Raw genomic sequence first — 24,861 nt, forward strand, 5'->3', positions numbered from 1 at the left:
CCGGTCCGGGAGGATCCCACGTGCCACGGAGTGGCTGGGCCCGTGAGCCATGGCCGCTGGGCCTGCGCGTCCAGAGCCTGTGCTCTGCAATGGGAGAGGCCACAGCGGTGAGAGACCTGCGTACCACAAAAAAAAAAAAAAAAAAAAAGAAAAGAAAGTTACTGGCCTCTTCTTTCAACTACTTTCCTTTGGCAATGAGACTGACACACCTCTTACATAGGAAATTTGGAGTTTTCATCGTTTACAACTCTTTGAACACACAGTTCTCACTGCTGGGATCCCCCATGCACCCCAACCTTCAGTTTAAATATTACTACCTTCCTCCAATATTGTCTTTCTGAGGAAATGTCTTGAGGTTGACACTGAATGTTGAGGAAACAGGCTGAAGTCAAATCAGATGAGTCCTGATTTGAACATAAGGAAACATTTCTTGGTCTGGTGATAAAATTCTATGATGGGATAAGGTAACTGAGATGTCATTTTCTTTCCTGTCCCTTAGGTACTTCAAACTTCGTAAGTTCAAAATAGAATCCATCATTTCCACCTTCAAATATACTGCCTTTCAGTTACACTATTCTTTTGTGTGTTCCATCATCCACTCCCCAGTACCCAAGATAAGAAAATGTCTTCTTTCTAGAGTATCCCTTTCTTTTACTCTCCAAAACCCCTCCATGCCCAAAGCCAGTGGTTTCTGTCTTTTAGTTTATGCGGCTGCATCCAACATTCCTCAAGCCAATGCCCCAGACCTAGTCACCACCATCTTTAATAATGCAAACTACATCAGCCTCTCCTCCAGTCTCCCTCTAACATTTATCCCACTCTAGCCAGAATGACCTTTCTCAAGCACATGTTTAACCACATCTCTTCCCTACATAAACACCACTGATGACTATTCATTGTCCCCGGGGATTAAAGTTCCAACTCCCTAACTGAGATCCTATTATTAGAAATGGGATTGGTCATATATATACATAATTATCCTAGGGATAATAAAAAGAACTTTTCACCCATAATTCTCTCCCTCTCTAGCTGGATCTGATTCATGGAACATTTACGATCCAGATTTTTATTAAAATGTAGGTAAAACTGAAAGTGAGTAATGCCTCAGCGTACTAGCATCTTTTGTAACAGTTTTATCAGATTACCTAGCCTTCCACTCCTGTGAGATCAGGAACAATTAGAGGCATCTCCAGGGAATGGTGGGCTTCAAGTAGAGACATAAAGAGCCAAAGAGAAAGAATTAAAGAGAAGATTTGGTAAAAGTGTCAAAAGTTAAACACATCGTTCTAGAAGGAGGAAAAAAAGTGAAAATAAACCCCACTCTTTTGACAACTCTGCCCAGGGTCAGAAAGGAGGTAAAATTATCTGGTGACTAGGCACCCCCATGGGCCTTGAGCTGGCAGAGATCAAGGCTACATTCAGAGAAGTGTCTTTGACCACAATAATGATAATCAGCATGATAAGGTCTAGCAGCTTTGTTACTACCAAGATTGACTGAAGGAGGTGGAACTGCCTGTCTTGAACAAGGGAGATCACGGGCAGACATGAAATCTGTTTTCGAATACCTCAAAGCTTATGGAAAACACGTATTTCATTTATTTTGTATCACTACTAAAGATAACATCAACACTGAAAGTCACAAGGTGGCAAACGTCAGCTCACAAGTTCTTGCAGTTTATGTCTTGCACAAAGGCATTTGGCAAAGGGTCAGGTAAGTTTGCAATCCAGCCAGTACTCCTATTCAGCATACGAGGTGACCTTGGGCTACATCAGCCCAGAAGAAAGAGCACCTTTTTGTAAGTTAGCACAAAGGAGGTGCTCTTTTCTAATATGACCCTGAACTCCAGTTGAGAATATCCATCAGTATTGTCCAGTAACGGCACACACTGACTCCATCACAGGGTGCCCAGGCCGAGGCTGGGTGTTCTTCCACCAAGAGTGTCATGTGACTGCACTCCACCGCATGAAGGAAAATGAACTAGATGGCCTCCAAAGTTCTTTCCAGTTTAACTTCTCTGCTGCCTTGACTCTTTCACTTTATTGTTCTATGAATTATCGTATGAATCTATGATGTCCAAAATTCCTCTCACACCTTTAATAGTGTAATTCTGAAAGTCTGCTCTGAGAGGAAGAGAAAGAAATGGTATCATATGCCATTTGATTCACATATCAAGTTATTAGGAATAAATAACTCTTTTATTTAGGTTCTTCTAGTTCTTCTGATACCCTGTCCCCCAACCTCTGGAAATCTGTTCTCTGTATCTACATGTTCTGGTTTCTTTGGGGGAATTTTTAAAAAATATTCCACATATAAGTGAGATCATATGACATTTGTCTTGCTCTGACTCATTTCACATAGCATAATGTCCTCAAGGTCCATTTATGTTGTCCCAAATGGCAGGATTTCCTTCCTTTTTATAGCTGAAGAGTATTCTGTGGTATGGCATGCAAATATATATATATATATATATATATATATATATATATATATATATGTATACACACACACACACCCCACATCTTCTGTATCCATTCATCAACTGACAGACACTTAGGTTGATTCCATGTCTTGGCTGTTGTAAATAATGCTGCAATCAATATGGGGCACAGATATCTGTTCTGAGTTAGTGTTTTTGTTTCCTTTGGATAAATACCCAGAAGTGTGGAATTGCTGGATCATATGGTAGTTCTATTTTTAATTTTTTGAGGGGCCTCCATAGTGGCTGCACCAATTTACATTCCCACCAACAATGCATGAGGGTTCCCTTTTCTCCACATCCTCACCGACACTTGTTAATTCTGGCCTTTTTGAAAATACCCATTCTTTTTTTTTTTTTTTTTTTTTTTTGTAGGCTTGTGGGATCTTCCCAGACCGGGGCACGAACCCGTGTCCCCTGCATCGGCAGGTGGACTCTCAACCACTGCGCCACCAGGGAGGTCCTGAAAATACCCATTCTGACAGGTGTGAGGTGATACCTCATTGTGATTTAATTTGCATTTCCCTGATGATTAGTGATGCTGAGCACCTTTTTATGTACCAGTTGGCTATAGGCATATCTTATTTGGAAAAATGTCTACTCAGGTTATCTGTGTACTTTTTAACCAGATTCTTTTGTGGGGGGTTTTGCTATTTTTTTTTAATGTATAGAAAAATTATAATGTATTCATCTAGCTATAATTTTTACATCATGCCTCATTTATACAGCACTATCTCAATGAATTCATCATCATACAGAATTTGTTACGTAATTCATATTCCATTTGGACTTGGCAGTGCACGGAAGATATGTTAAAACAATGGTCACACTGGACATGCAGAAAATATGTACTCTTTCTGCTTTACTCTTTCATAGAAAATACTTTTTCAAATTTTGAGTTGAATCTTACTGTTACATCATTTATGAAACTGAAATCAACTGCATTATGACCATGTTTTCTATAGTACTTTATAGTACACAAGGTAGTTTTAAACATACTACCTTATTCAAACTATACTGTGAGATAAGCAGGAAGATTCTAAAACTTTTCAGACACCGAAATGTTTATTCAGTCCTTCACATGAAACAGGAGACATTTTTAATATAAATATTTAGCCAATATACATATCAAAATGGTTTTATAAGCAAAAGATGCAATTTTATAATTTTGCCTGTAGGAGGAGTGTTAGGCAGCTAATAATTAGCCATGCTGCACAAATATATAAATAAATTCTATATTTGCACTTATGTAGTATTCTAATTTTATCTTAAACTAAACATAATAAGCAAAAACATCTAAAATTCAGGGGAAAAAAGTCCTAGAACATAACATTTTTCTCTCCAATACACTTGTTTTAAGAAGGAAAGCACATTCCTATCATCTCCTCTACCTTAGTTCAGGCCTCATAGGCTGGTTTCCTTTCCTCCAATCTCTCCCTCTTCTCTTCCAATATTTATTCTGATGACATAATCACCTTTGCCAAACTAGATTACAACACTATGATAAAAAATGTACACCACCTCCGAATCAATGCACGATGAATAAACTCCTGAGTGCAGCATAAAGATTCATCCTTAATCTGGACTCAGACTCCTCCTGTGCACTTTGTTGGGAGCCTTCCCAACTTCAGTTCAGGTGTCCTCAGCCTTTAGGAGAAGGGGGTCCCACCCTCATCCCATGGGAAGGGTCTTGATGCTTAAGAGAGTAAGTGCTCCAGTTGGGGTATATGTACTACATTAGGACAGTCAAACTGATAGGAAAAAATTTTTAATCCTTGTTCAGGATTAAAACATGTTGAATCTCTTGCATATACACACCTCTCCCCATCTCACTAGATTTGAATAAAGAAGAACTGAATTCATTGGCACCATTTTACGATGATGGAAAGGACCATATTTAAGATAAAGCCAACGGTATGAAAGAACTACCAAAACACTATGGGTACAGCACACACAGCCACACCCACTTGTATGTGCTGCTAGTGTGCCTGCCTTCTCTCACTTTTCTTTTCTGCTATATATATATAGTAAATATGTATATTTACTATAACAGTAAACCATTATTTGCCTTCTCTGACTTTCTAAAACTGTCCAGTTCAAATTCTTTTCTTGGGTCTTCTGATCAAAATAAATAAGACCCCTGAGACACCATAATTCCTTTATGTATATTCCAACTATATCTACTTTAAATATCTATTTTAATCCCTAATAAATTAACGGTCACTCAAGAGCAGGTAGTAGAACTTATCCATCTTGCATTGTGCATAGTGTTTAACACAAAGCATTCAATAAGAGTTTATTGAACTGAATGATATGTAGTAATATCCATGTAAAACTGTTTTGGATACTAAATCAATGAAACAACAATTAAATATTATTGGGTTCACCAATAAGTTTATTCAACTTTTAATTGGCTCATCCTAATATGAATTTCAAACTTTTCCTTCTTCCAATCCTTGAAAATCTTCAGGGAAAGCAACAATAGATCTGAATCGTTTCTTTGTCTTATAAATCACCTCCAAGTAAGACAAAGGCCACAAAGATGAAAGATTAACTCCTTCACTACAATTTTATTTTAATTCAGAAACTCCTCTTGAGTTATTCCTGGTAGTTTCTCTCCAACCTTCATTGGAGTAGATGCCTTTTGGGGTGGATGACCTTCTCCAAAAGATTATTGTTCCTGCTTTTTTTGTTTAAAGGAATTTCCTTCTGCCCCATCCATCAAGTCATGAGATGTAGGTTTATAAACCTTATTTACATTGAGACCCATCTCCCCTGGTGACAGCTGAGCAAAGCCAGGTCACTCTGAATCCCTTCCCTAGGAACTTATGACTGGGACTGGGAGATTCCAAGTACATTCTGGCCTTGTATCCCGAGTAGGCTTATTATGCAATATTCTTCATCAATTAAAATTTACTACAAATTTACACTGTGAGTTAATGAAGCTACACAGAAATAAAACCAGAAGAACTGAGGGTGTGATTCACGATAACGTCAGCCCTCCTCACCCCACCCCCGTGGGAAAAATAAAGAGTCTCAAGGAAACAAAGGAATCTGGTCACCAAATTTTAAAAGCTGAAAAGAATTTTACTAATCTTCTTTATATGAACTTTAGCATTAGCAAATTTCTGTCTTCCTGGGCACAAACCTAAGCACCCTTCTTATTTTAGACAATGAATTTAAGCTTCTGGCTTCTCTAAATTCATCTAAAATCAGCAGTTAAGTGCTTAGTTTTGACCTAACCAGCAGGGGTCAGAGTCAGAACAAAAACCACCTAATGAAGGATTCCATGGAAAGACATCAAACATTTAAGTGAACAAAAATCAATTGCTGCTGAACTGCAGAGATAATGTTTAAATAGCCAACATCTCAATGAAGGTATCAAAACGTGTGCAGCCCCCTTAAAAATGATACCTAATAATTTTTAAAGTCTGAAAAAAGGTTTAAAGAGAAAATACTGATATTCTAATAAAAATAACACAATTAAAAGAAAACAAAATAATTGAATTATAATCCTGGAGCTGGCTGCAGTAAGTTATCGAAGCACATAAACAAGCTTTAGATATTACAAGTAGCTTCCTAAATTTGACTCAAGAACAAACTCAAGGTTACTTTGCTTCCTCAAGTATGATTTTTTTAGAGGTGAAATTATATTCTGAAAATACTTACCTGTTACATCCGTCTTTATTCCCGCAATCTTCAACAGTGGTTCAACCTTCTCATAATAGACCTGAGTAGCTTCTTTTTTGTGGCTTTGGGGGTTAAGGACTATTTTTAATGACTTCGGTCTGTCTGAAAAACCTAAGAGGGAAATATAAAGACAAAAATTATAGTCTCTGTCGGCATTTTTTTTTCTTTCCCTTTAAAACCATACACTAAGGCCAGTTAGAATGTTATACACCTATTTAATTACTGTTTGCTATTTTTATTTGAAATTCTTCCAAGAGTTTTCCTGAATATGGCATTATTTTAAAACATTTCACAGTTCCTAGCAGTGAAATAAGAATATCCCTCTTAAAGTAAGTCATGAGTTATAACAAAGCATTTAATTTATGAAGGAAGGTGTGAATGAAAGCGACTTCATGAATATTAGGCAATGATTAAGTATATTTACCAAATCACCGATAATATATCCGATGTTCCTTTAGCATTTGTTTCTGGCGAAAAAAGCAATGGACTATAACAGATTAGAAAGTCCATTTCCTCTCCTTGGATAAATATGCTCATTATTGGAACTGGGCATTCCGGTAACCCCAGGGCTACCCAGGGCTGACCTGCTGATGAGCCCAGAGTGGAGTGGAGGATGCAAGGCCAGGTCAGGGCCAGCACCCAGAGCAATGCACGCTGGAAGCTAAAAAGAGGGTTTAGGTCGGAGTTCAAGCCTGAAAAGGGGCCAAGGGAGAAAGAACTCTTCCCTGGGGAACTGGGAAAGCAACGCCTCTCAGCAGGGGTTCGGGAATATAGTGCTGCCTCACAGTTGGGGCTGAGATTTGATACTACAATTTTCTGGGCTTGCAAGATGCTTAGCACTTAGAGCCCAGTTGGAGCAGGTGCAAAGCAAATTTTCCGTTGTTAGGAAGGGGTAGGAGAGGACAGAGGAGCCAGAAGAAAGCTGACGACTATTTCTTTCACGGTAAGCTCTTCTCACACGGCCACGCTTCAAGGTTAGAAAAGCAGTTACTAGCATCCATTTTTAATGAAACCGTTACTAAAGCCAAAAGAAAAATGTCCATTACACCCACATCAGTTTTTGTGCCTCAAGTAGAGACAATATTTTATTTCTTACCATATTTGAAATAATAAAAAGTTTTCAACAACACATATTGTTTGAATTCAGGGAGCGTCTTGGCTGAGGGCCAGATGGGACGATGCTGAACTCCTTACCTCTTCTGTACTTGGCCCTGGGATCCCATTTTGGTGAGAGACTTCTGCCAGTCTCCTAATCACCCAGTCTTGAAACCTCAATTCCTTGTTTTCCTTTCAATTCCTACATTCAAATGAGTGCCCAGATTCGTGAGGTGATAACTATTTGCTTCCACGCCTCTGCCCTTCCTGGCTGTCTCACTCTGGCTCGGCGTTCTCCAGGACCACTCATGGGTACTTTGCAGCCTCCCTTCCACCATATCCTCAGACATCACAGCTCCCAGCAGCCCTGCACTGGTCCAAAGCACCAGGGCCCATCACTGCCTGTGGGGCAAGCCCGACCCCTGAAAATGACACCCAGAGCCTCCCCCAACCAACTCCAACCTATCCTCTCTCCTCCCTCTCACACATATTCAAGAAATACTTGTTGAGCATTTGCACTGAGTACTGGGAAGAGGTGGAAAGTGATTAACATGTGTTCATGCTTTACAGGGGGAAGACGTATCCACAAATAGAACCAGTACAAGACAGAACAGATTTGTTAACACGAAGGCACAAAGTGCCCTGGGGGTGGATGAGAGGAGGGTGGTTAATTCTTATTAGGGATCCGGAAAAGCCTTCCCAGAGAAGGGAGCATTTGAGCGGGGCTTTGGGCTTATGCTGTTTTCACTACTTGCAATTCCCTCCTGCCTCACACTTCATCCTCCCCTTAGCGAAACAGCAGGGGTAGAGTCAGGGAGGAAATACCAAGCAGTGAGACCAGCACAGAAGATGCTCGAAGCAAACTAAGTGCAGAGGGTTTTCTGTTCCATTTCCACTTCCCCTTCACTATCCAGACCCACTGTATTACTTGCCGAATACCAGCTGCTAGGCCTTCCTCTGTTCAGACAGTTCACCGTTTCCACTCTGCCTCATCTCCAATCCTGTAAAAATCTGACCACTTTTTCAAAGCTCACCTCAAATACCACTTCCTCACTGAAGCCCTTCCTGACCAGCAGAATTCATCTCTCTGGCTTCTTGCTCCCGTGTTACTCTCTGTACCTCTATTATCGATTTTTTATATCATTTATACAGAAAACTCTGATAAAGGACTCAACGTCTCAGGACTCCCACTGGCCAAACCTGGGACAACACAAAATGGAATAAAGACAGTAACATATCATACATACTACAGTGACTTTTTAAAACACCCAACTCCGGGAATGAAACCGACACTAAATACACATATAAATAAAGGAGGAAAGGAAAAACTTCACCTTAGAGTAACAATTAATAAATACGGGAAAATTACAGAGTTAGAACATCACTATTTTCAACCATCATAATAATGATGGGTTTAGGCAAGAATCAGCAATGGATGCTAAAACCATTGGTGACAGTCAGTTGGGGAACAAAATACTTACTTAGTCTTAAACTCTGCCCTTCCCTATTACTCTATTTACAGAAAGTAAAAAGGAATATTTACAGTAGGGAAGTCGGGCAGACACGTCCTTAGTCAAGTGATCAAAGTTAACAACACTCTGAGTGATACAAACTGACACATGTGCCTCATGTACAAGATACACAGCACTAAGGACATACAACTTCTGTGGGATTCCTGCCCCAAGCGCATACATAATATGGACCTAACAAGATGAAACACTCAGACAAACCCAAGTTGAGGGGCATTCTCAAAATACCTGCCTTAAACTTTTCAAAAAAGGCAAGGCCATGAAAGACAAAGAAAAACTGAGGAAGTGTTCCAGATTAAAGGAGACTAAAGAGTGACAACTAAATGCAGTATATGACTCTGGATCAGGTCAAAACAAAACTGCCGTGAAGGGGCTTCCCTGGTGGCGCAGTGGTTGAGAGTCCGCCTGCCGATGCAGGGGACACGGGTTTGTGTCCCGGTCCGGGAAGATCCCACGTGCTGTGGAGTGGCTGGGACAGTGAACCATGGCCGCTGAGCCTGCGCATCTGGAGCCTGCGCGTCCAGAGCCTGTGCTCCGCAACGGGAGAGGCCACAACAGTGAGGCCCGCGTACAGCAAAAAAAAAAAAAACACTACCACGAAGGACAGTATTTGTGTCCTTTAATCAGGAAGGACGAAGCAGATTAATCTAGGGCTCACTTTTATTAAAACACGAAAAGGACCAGAAACTTGTTCTAAACCCCAGAGTCCAGACAAAAGATCTGTTTAGGTTTTCCTTACCTGGTAAATTTGTTGGAACACCCTCATTTCTCCAGCAGGGACAGACCCAGTAAGGAAGGTGTCTAGCCACCAAATTGCAGTCCCCAAATGCTGTCATACAAACCAACTTTTATTTCCCCCTTTTCCTATATCATGACTGTGGAGGAATAGACATTTGTGGAAATGAGAAACAGTCATTTGAGGTTTGTGAGGATAAGCACATTGCAGTCGAAGGCTTGTAGACCTTAAACATATGTATAAAAGTGCACGCTATATGTCCACACCCAATCTTTGTGACACAATCTTCTTAAAATGGCAGGAAAGGGGCTAAAATTATTTTGAAAGACTTTCTAAAAGGATTTAAGCAAAATAATTTTATTTTTAAGCCTCAGTTAACAACAACAGCAATGAAAACTAAATTAATCAGAAAGTCCCATTCCTTAGACATTCTGGTCAATCAAGGGGTTTTTAAATACAAGTCAACAAAGCCAATTTTTTTTTTCTTTACCAGAGCACATATTCATTTCCTCATTTCTTTCTTTTAGATGCATCTAATATGATGACTATGAAGATGGAGTCTAAGTATATAGGAATTAGGTAGCAATTTGAAATCAATATAGAGATCAGGATGGAGATCTCTACCAAATAAAGTCGGATTTTTTAAATGTTCTTAATTAAGTGGAATAAAGAGAAATAATTTAAAAATCTCCATCCTTCTCTCCTTCCATGCTCCCTCCTCAAGCCTCCTCCTATTCCATTCAGTTTCTTGAACTCCTATGTTCCCTCTACCACAGGGTCCTTGCACCTGCTCTCTCCACTAGCTGCCCACCTATACCAGCTGCCACCATAGCCACTTTGCCCAATTAACCCCCTCTTCTCTTTATCTTGATCTCACATTAGTCACTGTTTCTAGGGAAAGCCTACCATGGCTTCCTTGGCTTTGAGACTTCAGCTAGGTCATTTCCCCCTTATCATTTGTTCTCACAAGTCCATACGCTTCCCAATCTTGATTCTTACACTGCTGTTATTTTCTATTAATTAATTATTCTTCCATATTAGACTGGAAACTCCCTGGGTTTTTCTCCACATTCTATTTCCTTAGTGCAGGGCACATAATAGATGATCAAATACTTGATGAGTGAATAAAAGGGCAGTGTTAGCTTTAGGTCATCTAGATAACAACAACAGCCATTCATTTATTCACAAATAACTACATGCCTGTTATTTGCCAGGCAGGGCTCTAGAAGCTGAGGTTCTATCAGTGAACAAGAAAAGCCTCTGTCCTCATGAAGCTTCCATTCCAATGGTAGGAGACAAATAAACAAGAGAATTCAGAGCATGCTAAGTGGTAAAAAGTTCTAAGGATAAAAGTGAAGCTCAGGACCTAATGAAACTTAAAAGCTTTTGCACAGCAAAGGAAACCATAAACAATACGAAAAGACAACCCTCAGAATGGGAGAAAATATTTGCAAATGAAGCAACTGACAAAGGATTAATCTCCAAAATTTACAAGCAGCTCATGAAGCTCAATATCAAAAAAAACAAACAACCCAATCCAAAAATGGGCAGAAGACCTAAATAGACATTTCTCCAAAGAAGATATACAGATTGCCAACAAACACATGAAAGAATGCTCAACATCATTAATCATTAGAGAAATGCAAATCAAAACCACAATGAGGTATCATCTCACACCAGTCAGAATGGCCATCATCAAAAAATCTACAAACAACAAATGCTGGAGAGGGTGTGGAGAAAGGGAACTCTCTTGCACTGTTGGTTGGAATGTAAATTGATACAGCCACTATGGAGAACAGTATGGAGGTTCCTTAAAAAACTAAAAATAGAACTACCATACGACCCAGCTATCCCACTACTGGGCATATACCCTGAGAAAACCATAATTCAAAAAGAGTCATGTACCACAATGTTCACTGCAGCTCTATTTACAATAGCCAGGACATGGAAGCAACCTAAGTGTCCATCGACAGATGAATGGATAAAGAAGATGTGGCACATATATACAATGGAATATTACTCAGCCATAAAAAGAAACAAAATTGAGTTATTTGTAGTGAGGTGAATGGACCTAGAGTCTGTCATACAGAGTGAAGTAAGTCAGAAAGGGAAAAACAAATACCATATACTACCACATATATATGGAATCTAAAAAAAAAGTCATGAAGAACCTAGGGGCAGGACAGGAATAAAGACGCAGACCTACTAGAGAATGGACTTGAGGACACGGGGTGGGGGAAGTATAAGCTGGAACAAAGTGAAAGAGTGGCATGCACATACACTACCAAACATAAAATAGATAGCTAGTGGGAAGCGGCCGCATAGCACAGGGAGATCAGCTCAGTGCTCTGTGACCACCTAGAGGGGTGGGATAGGGAGGGTGGGAGGGAGGGAGACTCAAGAGATATGGGGATATATGTATAGCTGATTCACTTCGTTATAAAGCAGAAACTAACACACCATATAGTTTATGGTGTATACAAAGCGATTATACTCCAATAAAGATGTTAAAAAAAAAAAAAAGTGAAGCTCAGTTGTGGGAGAGAAGGAGGGCAAAGGTAGAAGAAATGACTTGCTGGCCAGGGAAGGTCAGATCACCCAGAGCTTTGTAGGCATTTACAAGGATTTTAGCTTTGGTTCTGAGTGAGAGAAGAAGCACATGGAGAATTTTGAGCAGTGTTTACAGCAACATAGCCTTAGGTGTTAAAAGGATCACTTCAGCTGCCATATGGAAAGTAGACACAGGGTAAGGACTAACAAAGTAAAGAACACTGGCAATATTCTAACACTGTGTGCTTAGACACAGTGGTTGAAGTGGACATTATAAGAAAAGTCAGATTCTAGATATATCTCCTCATTGAAGTATAATTGACATACACATTATACTAGTTTTGGGTGTACAGTATAATGATTCAACATTTGTATCCACAGGCACAACGATCCCTTGGATCGTTCCACAGGGCAAAAATAAAATGGTGTCTGCAGTTGAGGAGAGTAGGGGATGGTGTCAGGTTAGGCGGTACACAGAGAGGGCCTTAGAGGGATGAGAGTCTAGGTGATGAAGGGCCTCAGGCGGCAACACAGTGTGTGTAAGAGATAAAACTTGTGTGCAGCAGTTGGGACTGGAGAGTGGGGCAGTGATGAGTGGAGTCTTACTCCAAGCACAAAAAGCTCTATGGATTCTGTCTTCCCTCTGGTCAATATCCAAGTTAGGGAAGAAGCAAAGTTCCCCGGAACTACAGTTGTTCCAAAGCCCCTTTCTGTCTGGTAACCATGCAGTGCTGGAGTCTGCACCCAGGTCTATCTATGGCACTTGGTTACACTCTTCACCAAGTGACCACAATGCAAATGTCTCTATATCTGAGAACCATATACACAATTATTTTCTGTACAAATTAAAATACACACATTGTACAGAATTCAAAAATCTCATTATTCAGCTCATTCCCTGGTATCTAGTTCCCTTCCTGAGGGGCAACCACTGTCATCATGTCAAGAATCTATTCTCTGCATATACAAAAATGTAGGTATACGTTCTGTGACTTTTTACATAGACGGTAGCATCCCAACCCACTATTCTGTGCCTTGCTTTTCCTTTTACAATATTTTGGAGATAATTCCATATCACTACATAGAGTGCTATGTTACTTTATTTAAAGCTGCCTAGTTTTCTTTGTATGGATGAACCTCAATTTAATTAACGAGTTCCCTGGGGATGGGTATTTAGGTTGTTTCCAATCTTCCTTTACTGCAAATACTGCTGCAATGAACGTCATTTTGCATCTATTTACATAAAACTGCAGGACAAACTTCTAGAAGTAGAAACACTGGGTCAAAGGGTATGTACCCTTGAGAGTGTATATTCTCAAATCACTTGCCATAGAAATTTAGACTTGTGACTGAAAAAAAAAAAGTAAATGCTAGAGTAAAAGTAATTGATCTTAAATCTTGGCTCCTCCATTTGCCACCTGTGTGACTTTGGGTTATTGTTTAACTTCTCTGTTCTTCAGTTTCCCCACCTGTAAAATGGGGATAATAAGAGTGCCTCTCACAAATTGTGATGATTAAATAAGTGTAAAGTACTTAGAAAAGTGCATGGCACATAGTAAGTACTCAGTTTACCTATTATTTTTACTACCAATTTACAAGGGTGCTTTCTTACACCCTTGTAAACCTTGTAAATTTTCAAAATTTTGATCTTTGACAATCTGAGGGGTGAAAAACCGCATATCACTCTAATTTCAATTTACATTTCTCTTATTATGAGAGAGGCTGAGAAATTTTGCAAATGTTTAAGAGCTATTTTTATTTTTCCACGAACTGTCAGTTTATATCATTAGCCAATTCTTTCTTTGTACTGTTTGCCATGTTAATTTTAGCAGTGCTCCATACAGTATCAACCTTTTACTTGTGTGAGTTACAAATATTTTTCCCAGCGTGTCATTTAGTGCTTTTAATTTTATTTATGCTGTTTTCTCTATGTCAAACGTTTTCATTTTTATGTGCCTATGGTTGAATTTATCACTTCTTTTATGGTTTCTGGGTTTTGTGTCACATTTAAAAGCTCCCTTTATGACAAAAAAAATCCCCTATATTTTTCTAATAATTTTATGGTCTCAATTTCATATTTTATTTAATACTATCTGAAATTTATTTTGATAGATGATACAAAATTGGGAGTTGACTTTACTTTTTTCCAGGTGGCTATCTATCTGTCCCAACATAATTCATGGCATAATCAGTCTTTCTCCTACAGATTTCAAATGCCACCTTTAGATATACTAAAATTCTGGATGTATTTGAATCTCTTCTTGAGTGCCTAGTCTGAGATCTATTGACTTATTCATATGCCAGTATCATAATGTCTTAAATATTATAGTTTCATAACATGACTTAGTAGCTGATAGAGTTCCTTACTACTTTTAAGAATTTCCATGTCTATTTTTACACATGATCTTTAAAATCAGTTTGTCTAGTGTGAAAAAATTCTCCCGGTATTCGGATTATGTTAAATATATATTATCTTAAGGGCTGTTAACACTTTTATGAGATTCAGTCTTTCTTTACAGAAACATGGTATGCTTTTCCATTTTAAGTCTCCTGTGTCCCTAAGTACCATGGTAAACATTTTTCAGATAAATGCTGAATAAGTCTAGGTTTTTCACCTTTTTTCGCTGCTGCTGTCAATATGTTTCTAACTCCATCTCCTAACTGACTCTTGACGCCATATATCAAAACCATTAGATTTCTACACCTAGCACTTAATTTTCTCATTGTTCATCATAGATTTTCCCTTATTCTCTTGGATTTTCCAGTCTAATAGCTATTTCATCTTCAAATAATGGTAACTTCACTTTCCTCTTTCCAACTGTCACACAAATTCATGTTCTTCTCTAGTCTACTTGCATTGGTGGGTTTCACCAGAATGTGACCAACAGTGCTGATGAAGGATACTGTTGTCAGTTTCAAAATTAATGGGACTCCCTCACATGTTTCTCCTATTATAGGCTTTAAAATGAGATATACATTTATCATGTTGATAACACAGCCATCTATTCTTATTTTATTAAGGGTTGTTTGACACTCATAAGTAAAATCAATCTATACTTTTCCTTCTTTGGACTTCGTTGTCAGATGTTGGTGTTAATTTCATGCAAGCTCTAGAAATAAAATCTGGGAGTTTTCCATATTTTCCTATGCTCCAGAATAATTTAAATAGTATTGAAGTTTTCCTGTTCCTTAAAGGTATGGTGCATATCCCTGTGAAAATATCAGAGTTGGTGCTTTTTTTAGGAGTAACAAAAAATTTCTGCTTCTTTGGTGATAACTGGTCTTTAACATTATCTATGGCTTCTGGAGTCAGTTTGGCCATTTTTATTTTCCTAGACAATGTGTTCATTCATTTCATCCTGCTCCTAAGAGGCAGCCCAGGTTGCCTGCTGGGTTCTAAATATCATCCTCCTATTGAGTAGTAGTAGCAACACTGTTTCCCCCTGATAATCAGAACTGATCACCTTTGCCAGCAGAGCAACTTCATTATTATTTTTTCACTTGCTGGTTCAGTGATATGGTTCAATAATGTGGCCAGGTAGTTTTCAATGTGCAATTCAATTGAACCACTGTCATGTTCCCATATGAAAGTATTCTTTTAAACTAAAAGCTCTAAATCAGCAGAGTTCAAAGTTGTAGAGGCTGGAAGCAAAAATATTATGAGTGGGTCACAAAAGGTGGAGATAAAAAATGACACTTCTCCCTTAACTCATTCATTAGTCCATAGACCCATGTATTCTGTTTATGGAACTAAAAACTACTTTAATATCACAAGATTTAGTCTCCCAGGTGGAAGACAATATTATAAAATAGGAAAAATGGTAAGACTAATGAATCCCATACTTGTCAGCCAACTGTTTCCCTATTTTTGATGTGAATGAGTCCCTTGATCAAAAGCAGTATTGTATAGGATGCAAATTCACTGAACACGGCATTTAGTAGGGCCACCAATGGTAGTGTTGGCAGAAACATGGTGGACAGGAAATGCAAATCCATACCAGAAGTAAGCATTCATAGCAATGAGGCCAAGCCACTGACCTTTCACAAAGGAGAGGATTCAATGTATCAACCTGCCACCAAGTGGTGGACTGGTTGCCCTGGGATATGGGGTGTATCCAGGGCTCAAGGCTGATCTGCTTGCAGGCAGAGTACTCAGCAATGGTGGTAGTCAAATCAGCCTTGGTGAGCAGAAGTGCTTATTGCTAAATCCCTGTATTTTTCTCCTTCCTGCTTTAAGGCCACTTTGTTTATATGTTCATTGTGCAAGCCCTGGGTTTGCTCTGAAAAGATGCTGACAAACATCTATAGAATGGAGCATCTTACATACCTGGTTATTTCCTGGTTATTTCTAGAGAATAAATTTTCTTTGGTGAGCATTTACATAAAACACAAATCTCATATTCTGTTCTTATTCTGTGAAAGTCATCCATATACTTTTGCTTTATACACCTTTGCCACCAACCCTCCAAATTTTTACTTCCAACTATTTGGCCAAGCTCTTCGCCACTGTTCATGCATTGAGATACATCAATCCCTGTGGCCATCACTCCTTAACAACTAGTATCAACTGTTTGAAGTTCTGACTACCAGAAGGACCTCCCTTCCCTACAATCTTTTAGGAACACTTTGAGTGGAGCTGTAATGCTTCAGGAGCTCACTTCTATTATACCATGCAGAGCTGTCTCTGAACTAGGCCCCATTTAGTTCCCTTAGGCAACTGGTCAGAGAAAATGTCTCATGAGGCCATACACGTGGGGTGAGGGGGAAAAAAGCAATCAGCAACAGTTGTAGGCCACCAGCACATTCGATGCCCTAGAACCTTCTCCTCTAGCCCATTAATAATATTATCTGTATAAAACAGCTTTCTATTTAAAATAGCTAGAGTATTTTATGTTTTATATCAACTGAACTTTGATCAGTACAAATGTTTAACAGACATCTCAAATTTAACATATTCAAAACTGAAATTCTGCTTTTCCCCACCAAACCTGGTCTGTCTACCCACCATCTTCCGCTTCTCACTAAATGACAACTTCATCCTTCCACTCACTCCAGTCAGAAACTTCACTTTACTTTGAACAACTACTTAAGCATTTATCCTGCCTTTCTAATATGCACTATACTCCTACCTAACCAAACAGTACCAGTTACAGAAGCAACATCATTTTTAAAAAAAGAATAGCACTCATTTAGGAAGAATGGTTGAATTAGAAAATCTCCATGATCTACCCCTAGTTAAATAATCAGTTCAGGCAAGGATAATCAATGCATGTTAAAACCGTTAGATGAAATATTTACTGAGGACTAGACATGCCCTTGGTCCCTGAGTACCACCCAACAAATTATCTGCTAGTTTCAAATAGAGACATTACAATGGAGAGATCAAGCTTTTTCACCTCCTTGATTCAGGGATCAGTCTTAGCCTTGGGGAAGTCACCTTGGCCTCATTAACAGTAGGGAAGTCAGACATTCATTATGTACCACCTGAGATGATAAAAAATGAGTACACATACCACTTATGAAGTATCCTTGCCCAAAATTTATAACATAAATCTAATTAAGTCTTTAGATTGAAAATCCAGTTTATAGTGAATACAGAGAATAGAAGAACAAGTTAAATGATGCCCCCAGATAGGGGCATAGCTGTACTGCTCAAAGTCTGTGGTCTCCACAATGACACCCCAGTATCATGCAGCAGCTCATTAGAAAGGCCCACACCAGATCCACTGAATCAAAATTTCTGGGAGTAAGGACCAATAATCTATATTTAAATGGGCTAAATGTTTCTTATGAACACTAAAATGTCTACAGGACAAATAATCCAGTCTCTTCCAGAAATCAAGGTCCGAGAGAATATAAAAGATGAGGAAGAGCATGCTGTAGTGTTGTAGTTTAAATGCATTTAATTGACTGGACACTGATGGTTACAAATCAGCTATAAAAGACATTCTGGAAAACGGGGGAAATTTCAATGTGGACCAGGTATTAGATCATAATAAACAACTATTGTTCATTCATTTTGTAGGATAATGGTATTTTGTTATTTGTAAAATTTCTGTTTTTAGAGATGCATACTGAAATATTTCTGGGAAAAATATAATGATGTTTATAATTTACTTTAAAACACACTGACAGAATAAAATGTTTGAAGTCACTATGGAAGAATGTTAAGAACTATAGAATCTAGGTGACAAATACAGAAAATATAAAAACATTATAATGGGCACCTCGATGTTTGATAATTTTTCATAATAGAGTAAAAAATACCTTGGTGTCATCCTTGAATTTTTTTTTTCAATATCCCCCGTATCCACTAAGTCAGTAAATCCAGCCATTTCTATCTTCAAAAACAAATGCAAAGACCAACCACTTCATACCATGTCTCCCGCTCCTACCCTGATTTAAGCCACCATCTCTTGCCCGGATTATACTAATTTCACTTAACCGGTCTCCTGCTGCACCCACTCACCCACTTGCAAAATCTACTCTCTACTTGGCAGCCAGAATATCCATTTTGAAAGTAAGTCAGACCATGTCGCTCCTCTGCTTAAAACTCCCCAATGAGCCCCTCTGCTTAAAACTCCCCAATGAGCCCCCATTCTTCTCAGAATAAAAGTAAAAAATCATACAAATCTTGCAAGATCCTTCATGGCTACTTCCAACCACCTCTGTGATGTCATTTCCAATTATTTGGCTCCCTGTTGACTCTACTCTGCACGTTGACTCTACTCTGCACAAGCTTTCTTGCTCAAGCTTTTGCACTTACTGTTCCCTCTGCTTGGAACATTTCCATATCCATATGGCTCCCTATTACTTTCAGCTCTTTTCTAACACTTCACAGCCCATGAAGTCTTCCTTAACCACCTGTGTACATTTCACATCAGATAAATATATTTGACATTTTTTTCAATTCCCTCTTCTTATGAATTAAATATTTGTGTCCCGTCCCCAAATTTATATGTTGACATCCTAGTCCCCCAATGTGAGGTATTAGGAGGTGGGGCCTTTGGGAGGTAATTAGGTGATGAGGGTTGAGCCCTTATGAATGGGATTAGTGCTTTTATAAAGAAGACCCCAGAGGGCTCTAGCTTTCTTTCTGCCATGTGAAGACACAAGAAGAGGGCTCTCACCAGAACCTGACCATGCTGGCACCCTGAGCTCAGACTTCAAGCCTCCAGGACTGTGAGAAGTAAATTTCTGTTATTTATAAGCCACCCTTTCTATGGTACTTTGTTATACCATCCCAAACAGACTAAGACACTCCACTACCACTAGAACATAAGCTACTTGAGGTCAAAGACTTTGTGGTTCTGCTCTCTGCTATATTACTAGCCCCCAGAATAGTATGTGGCACACAATAGAAGCCATATGTGTGTGTGTGTGTGTGTGTGTATTCTTTTTAAAAATAAACCAAAAATTAAAGAAAAAATAAATTATAAAACTGTAATTCCAATTGCATTAAAGAAAACAAAAGAACAACACTGCAAAAACAGCCACTTAAGCAAAAAGCCTTCGTTTTAAAATTGCTGTTATATAAAATAAGTCCAGAAACATAACCACTTACATTAATTCTTAAAGTAAAACAAAAAGACTAAGGCAAATACTTCACAAAGAACCAAAGATTTATCAACAGTAGGTTTTGCAATAGGATTTATATCCTTTGAAAGAAACACTTAGCATGAAAAATCAAACAACCTCTTATTGCTGCCAAGTTAAGCTTTTAAAAAATAAAAAATAATTCAATCACTAACTCATATTTACTTCCTATATATACAAACTTATGACCAGTAGAATTGTTTAAGAGCTGGGGAAATCTTTTCTAAATTAAATTTACAGCAACAATGAAAATAAATACTAACCCTTTTGCTCAGAATTTAAAATAAATCAGTTTGCCCCCCGCAAAAAAATCATCAGTTATTAAAAAATCAGAAAGTGGGCCAGAAAGAAACTGCCTTTAGTGCACATGGTACTAGTTGGTTTTGAAAAACAACCTCAGTTGTCCCATCTTAGGCTTGGACTGGGAGTGCTGTCCTTCAGCCCCATCAGGGCACTTGTGTGCCATCATCTCACATGAAAAAAGACAACTCAAAGAAGCAGTTAGCCAACGGGATGCCACCAGTGTGTAAAGATACTGACATACAGATGGCCAACAAACACATGAAGAGATGCTCAACATCACTAACTATTAGAGAAATTCAAATTAAAACTACAATGAGATATCACCTCACACCAGTCAGAATGGCCGTCATCAAAAGTCTACAAACAATAACAGCTGGAGAGGGCATGGAGAAAAGGAAGCTCTCCTACATGTGTGGTGGAATGTAAATTGATACAGCCACTATCAATTTACATTGAGGAAAACAGTATGAAGGTTCCTTAAAAAACTAAAAATAGTTAGTTTTTAGTTTATGATTTTTAGTTTAGTTTAGTTTAGTTTTTAGTTTAGTTTAGTTTATATATGATCCAGCAATCCCACTCCTGGACATATATCCGGAGAAAACCACAATTCAAAAAAACACATGCACCCCGATGTTCAAAGCAGCACTATTTACAATAGCCAGGACATGGAAGCAACCTAAATGTCTCAGCAGAGGAATGCATAAAGATGTGGTACATATATACAATGGAATATTACTCAGCCATAAAAAGAAATGAAATTGGGTCATTTGTAGAGACGTGGATGGACCTAGAGAGTGTCATACAGAGTAAAGTAAGTCAGAAAGAGAAAAGCAAATATCGTATAAAAATGCATAAATGTGGAATCTAGAAAAATGGTATAGATGATCTATACCAAGACAAAATTCACCAGGTGAGACTGCCAAATAATCTGATAAACCTAAACCTATCTTCCACAAAAAGAACTGTAACAGTTAAGAAAAGAATTTGGAGACTTTAAAAACTAGGTTAGGAAGGTAAAAAAGAGGAGGAAGTTCTCTAAGTTTTATGAAATTTATTTATTGATTGATAAAGAAAAAGGAGACATTTTAATTTCATTTGTGGGAAAATAAACATGCATCCTAGATCTCTTGCCCAAACAATAAACATTCTCACGTACTATAGAAATATAGCTCACTGTAAAGATTTATGTAAATTACTAGCTACAAAGAACTCTACGGAAGACATTTTTAGAATGAGATGATGTGAAGCATCAGGCAGTCACAACCTTGCTCTTCTCTCGTCCAATTATGACAAACTGTTTAATATGAAAGCTGTATAGAGACACATAAATCCCCTGAACTCTTTGAAAAAATGAATCTGAAAGTGATTATTATCATTCATTCATAATTTTACAATAGTATAAGCATCCCCCCAAAAGATAATCCAAGATTAAACTATAGATATGATTCAACATTAATATGCAGCTGATTTGGTTCTCAGTCTTTTGGTAGTCTCTCAATTCAGACTCTAGAGCATAGACCTTTTTAGCACGCCAGTTTGCAGTGAACAAGCAATGTAAAACAGAATGGCCAACTGTTCCTCCGTTAGTAACAAATGTGCTAATATGTACTAGTTTAAACTTGATCTATCAGTGAGTCAATGAACCATGAAGGGTGGGGGTTAATCAGGGTGTTCTCCAAACAAAGGCTCATGAGAGCAGTGGGGACGCCACTCCCAGACTCACATCTGTGCTGTTTTGAGTGCAGCATGATGGAAATGGCATGGTGTTCATCAAAATTAAGAGCCCAGAACCTTGTCATAGTCTTGCATATAGTCACAACCATTTTACACAGAAAAGCAACCAAATTGTTGCAAATCAAAAATCCATACACAGGAAATAAAGACCTCAGCCACAATTCTCAGGAACTATTAATATTAAACTATACCCAGTTAATGTGTAACAGTGATGGTAAAAACCTTTCACACATAAGATTTGACAACTTCCCAGCAGCACTCAGAGTTGGAAGTATTTTATATTACATGATATATATTAAAGTGCATCAATTTCACTTTATTATTAGCAAAAGCTAATTGATGTGCATCTTTACACGTAGCAGTGAAAACAATCTAAATGTTATATAATCTACTTAAAGTAACAAACAAGCTCAAAAACTTCTGAATGCACATGCAGCCCAACAATGTGACATACCTCTATTTCTAAGAGCTGAAATGGACTGAGCAGCAATTAGTAGAAAGAATCACCTGCTGCCAGGAATAATCACCTCAATACTTCAGTATTTAAACAATAAGGGAGTTAAGACTATGTAGACAGAGCCAGAACAAACAGAAAGAAGAGAAAAAGAAAGAAAATTTAACAAAATGTATCATCCATTTATTTTTACCAGATTTTTATAATAATCTTGATAAAATAAATTTTTATTTATTTTGTTCACTATATCACTTTCCCCAATACAAAACCCAGACTGAAAAGAAATACATGTTACTGGCTTCAGGCAAGTTTTTTATTCCCTTGCTCTGCTTAGAAGTTGACCACAGAATTAGTTAAAATAATTAGCATTTAAATATGACTAACTTTATGAAAATCCGATTTGATGAAATAATTGTACATTTAACCCTTCACAAGCCATGAAATTATGAAAATATTAGAGAATTTTATAAACTTTTTAACTTTTTCATTGAATTATAACTGATATACACTTTTATTACTTTCATGTGTACAACCTAGATATGTGACATTTGTATATACTGTAAAATATTCACTGCAGTAAGTCTACTTATCATATTCAACATACAGACTTAATATCACTGAATGTATTCTCCATGCTGCACATTATATCCCCATGACTTATTTATTTTATACCTGAAAGTTTGTACTTCCTGCTCCCCTATACTCATTTCACCTTACCCCTTATACACCTCCCCTCTGGCAATCATCAATCTGTTCTCCATACCTATGAGTCTGGGTTTTGTTTTATCTGATTTTTTAGATTCCACATATAAGTAAATCACATAGTATTTGTCTTACTAGGACTTGTTTCACTTAGCATAATACCCTCAATATCCATCCATGTTTTCGCAAATGGCTAAATTTCATTCTGTTTTTATGACTGAGTAATATTCTGTTGTATATATGTACCACATCTTCTTTACCCATTCATTCATCAGTGGATACAGGATCTTTCCAAATCTTAACTATTGTAAATAATGCCATAATAAACACAGGGGGGCATATACATTTTCAAATTACTGTTTTTGTTTTCTTTGGATAGATATACAAAAGTGGAATTTCCGGATCACATCACAGTTCCATTCTCAATTTTTGAGGTACCTTCATATTGTTTTCCAGAGTGTTTGCAACATTTACATTCCCACCAACAGTGCATGAGGGTTCCCTTTTCTCCACATCCTTGCCAACATTTTTTGTCTTTTTGATAATAGCGATTCTGATGGGTGTGAGGTGATTATCTCATTGTGGTTTTGATTTGCATTTTCCTAATTATTAATGATGCTGAGCATCTTTTCATATGTCTGTTGGCCATCTGTATGTCTTCTTTAAAAAAAAAGTCTATTCAGATACTCTGCCCATTTTTTAATCAGAGTGTTTGTTTTTTTGTTATAGTGTGAGTTCCTTATAAATATATTTTGGATATTAACCCTTTATTGGATATATGATTTGCAAATATCTTCTCCTATTCAGTAGGCTGACTTTGTATTTGTTGATGGTTTCCTTCACTGTGCAGAAACTTTTTAGTCTGATGTAGTCCCATTTGCTATCTTTGTTTTTCTTGCCCTTGCCTTTGTATTCAGATCAAAAAAATATATATATATCCCTAGGACCAATGTCCATGAGCTTACTGCATATGTTTTCTTCTAGGATATTTATAGTTTCACGTCTTACATCCAAATCTTTATTCCATTTTGAGTAAATATTTGTATATGGTATAAACAGTGGTCCAGTTTCATTGTTTTGCATGTAGCTGTCCAGATTTCCAAACACCATTTATTAAAGAGACTGTCCTTTCCTATTCAACATACATATTCTTGCCTCCTTTGTCATAAATTAATTGACCATATAATGCATAGGTTTATTTCTGGGCTCTCTATTCTGTTCCATTGATCTATGTGTCTGTTTTTATGCCAACAATAGACTGTTTTAATTACTATAGCTTTGTAGTATACCCCTCTAACCTGCAAAGTTTATGCTGAAAAATTTGCCAATAGCCTTATGGGGTTTCCCTTGTATATTACCAGTTGTTTTCTTCTTTCTACTTTTAAGATTCTCTCTTAACTTTTGATATTTTACTTATAATGTGTCTTACTGTGGATCTCTTTAGGTTCATCTTATTTGTAACTCTCCAGGCTTCCGGGACCTTGATGTCTGTTTTCTTCCCTAGATTAGGAATGTTTTCAGCCATATTTCTTCAAATAAGTTTTCTGCTCCTTTCTCTCTTCTCCTTCTAGGACCCCTATAATGCAAATGTTATTCCACTTGATGTTGGCCCAAAGGGGGCATGTGTGTGTGTGTGTGTGTGTGTGTGTGTGTGTGCGTGTGTGCGCGCGTGTGTGTGCGCGCGCGCACGTGTGTGTGTGTGTATACATGCTCTTTCTCGGTGAGTTCCATTGCTTTGTCTTCCAGCTTGCTGATCTTTTCTTATGCTTCATCCAGTCTGCTGTTGAACCTCTGTACTTTTTCGGTTCAGATATTGTATTCTTTAATTCTGTCATTTCTATTTGGTACTTTCTTGTGGTATTTTCTTATGTTTTCTACCTCTTTATTGAAGTTCTCACTGTGTTGATCTATGCTTTTCTTGAGTCCAGTGAGTATCTTTACAGCCATTACTTTGAACTCCTTATCAAGTAGATTCCTGATATCTCCATTTCATTA

At 37.9% G+C, this 24,861-nt stretch overlaps 1 protein-coding gene across 3 annotated transcripts in view; it reads right to left on the reverse strand.

The window, feature by feature from the left end:
- The window catches only part of CERKL (CERK like autophagy regulator), a 150,491-nt gene that overhangs the window by 30,732 nt on the left and 94,898 nt on the right, over positions 1–24,861 (reverse strand). For 2 of the 3 annotated variants that reach the window (XM_007461225.1, XM_007461224.1), the window contains exon 3: positions 6,147–6,278. The exons of the other annotated variant lie outside the window; for it this stretch is intronic. In XM_007461225.1, the coding sequence (XP_007461287.1) occupies positions 6,147–6,278 (132 nt within the window). The remainder of the gene's footprint in view (positions 1–6,146; positions 6,279–24,861) is intronic. 3 annotated transcript variants of the gene reach the window in all.

This window comes from Lipotes vexillifer, unplaced genomic scaffold (assembly GCF_000442215.2).
Source record: "Lipotes vexillifer unplaced genomic scaffold, Lipotes_vexillifer_v1.1 scaffold57, whole genome shotgun sequence".
In the NCBI taxonomy this organism is placed as follows: Eukaryota; Metazoa; Chordata; class Mammalia; order Artiodactyla; family Lipotidae; genus Lipotes; species Lipotes vexillifer.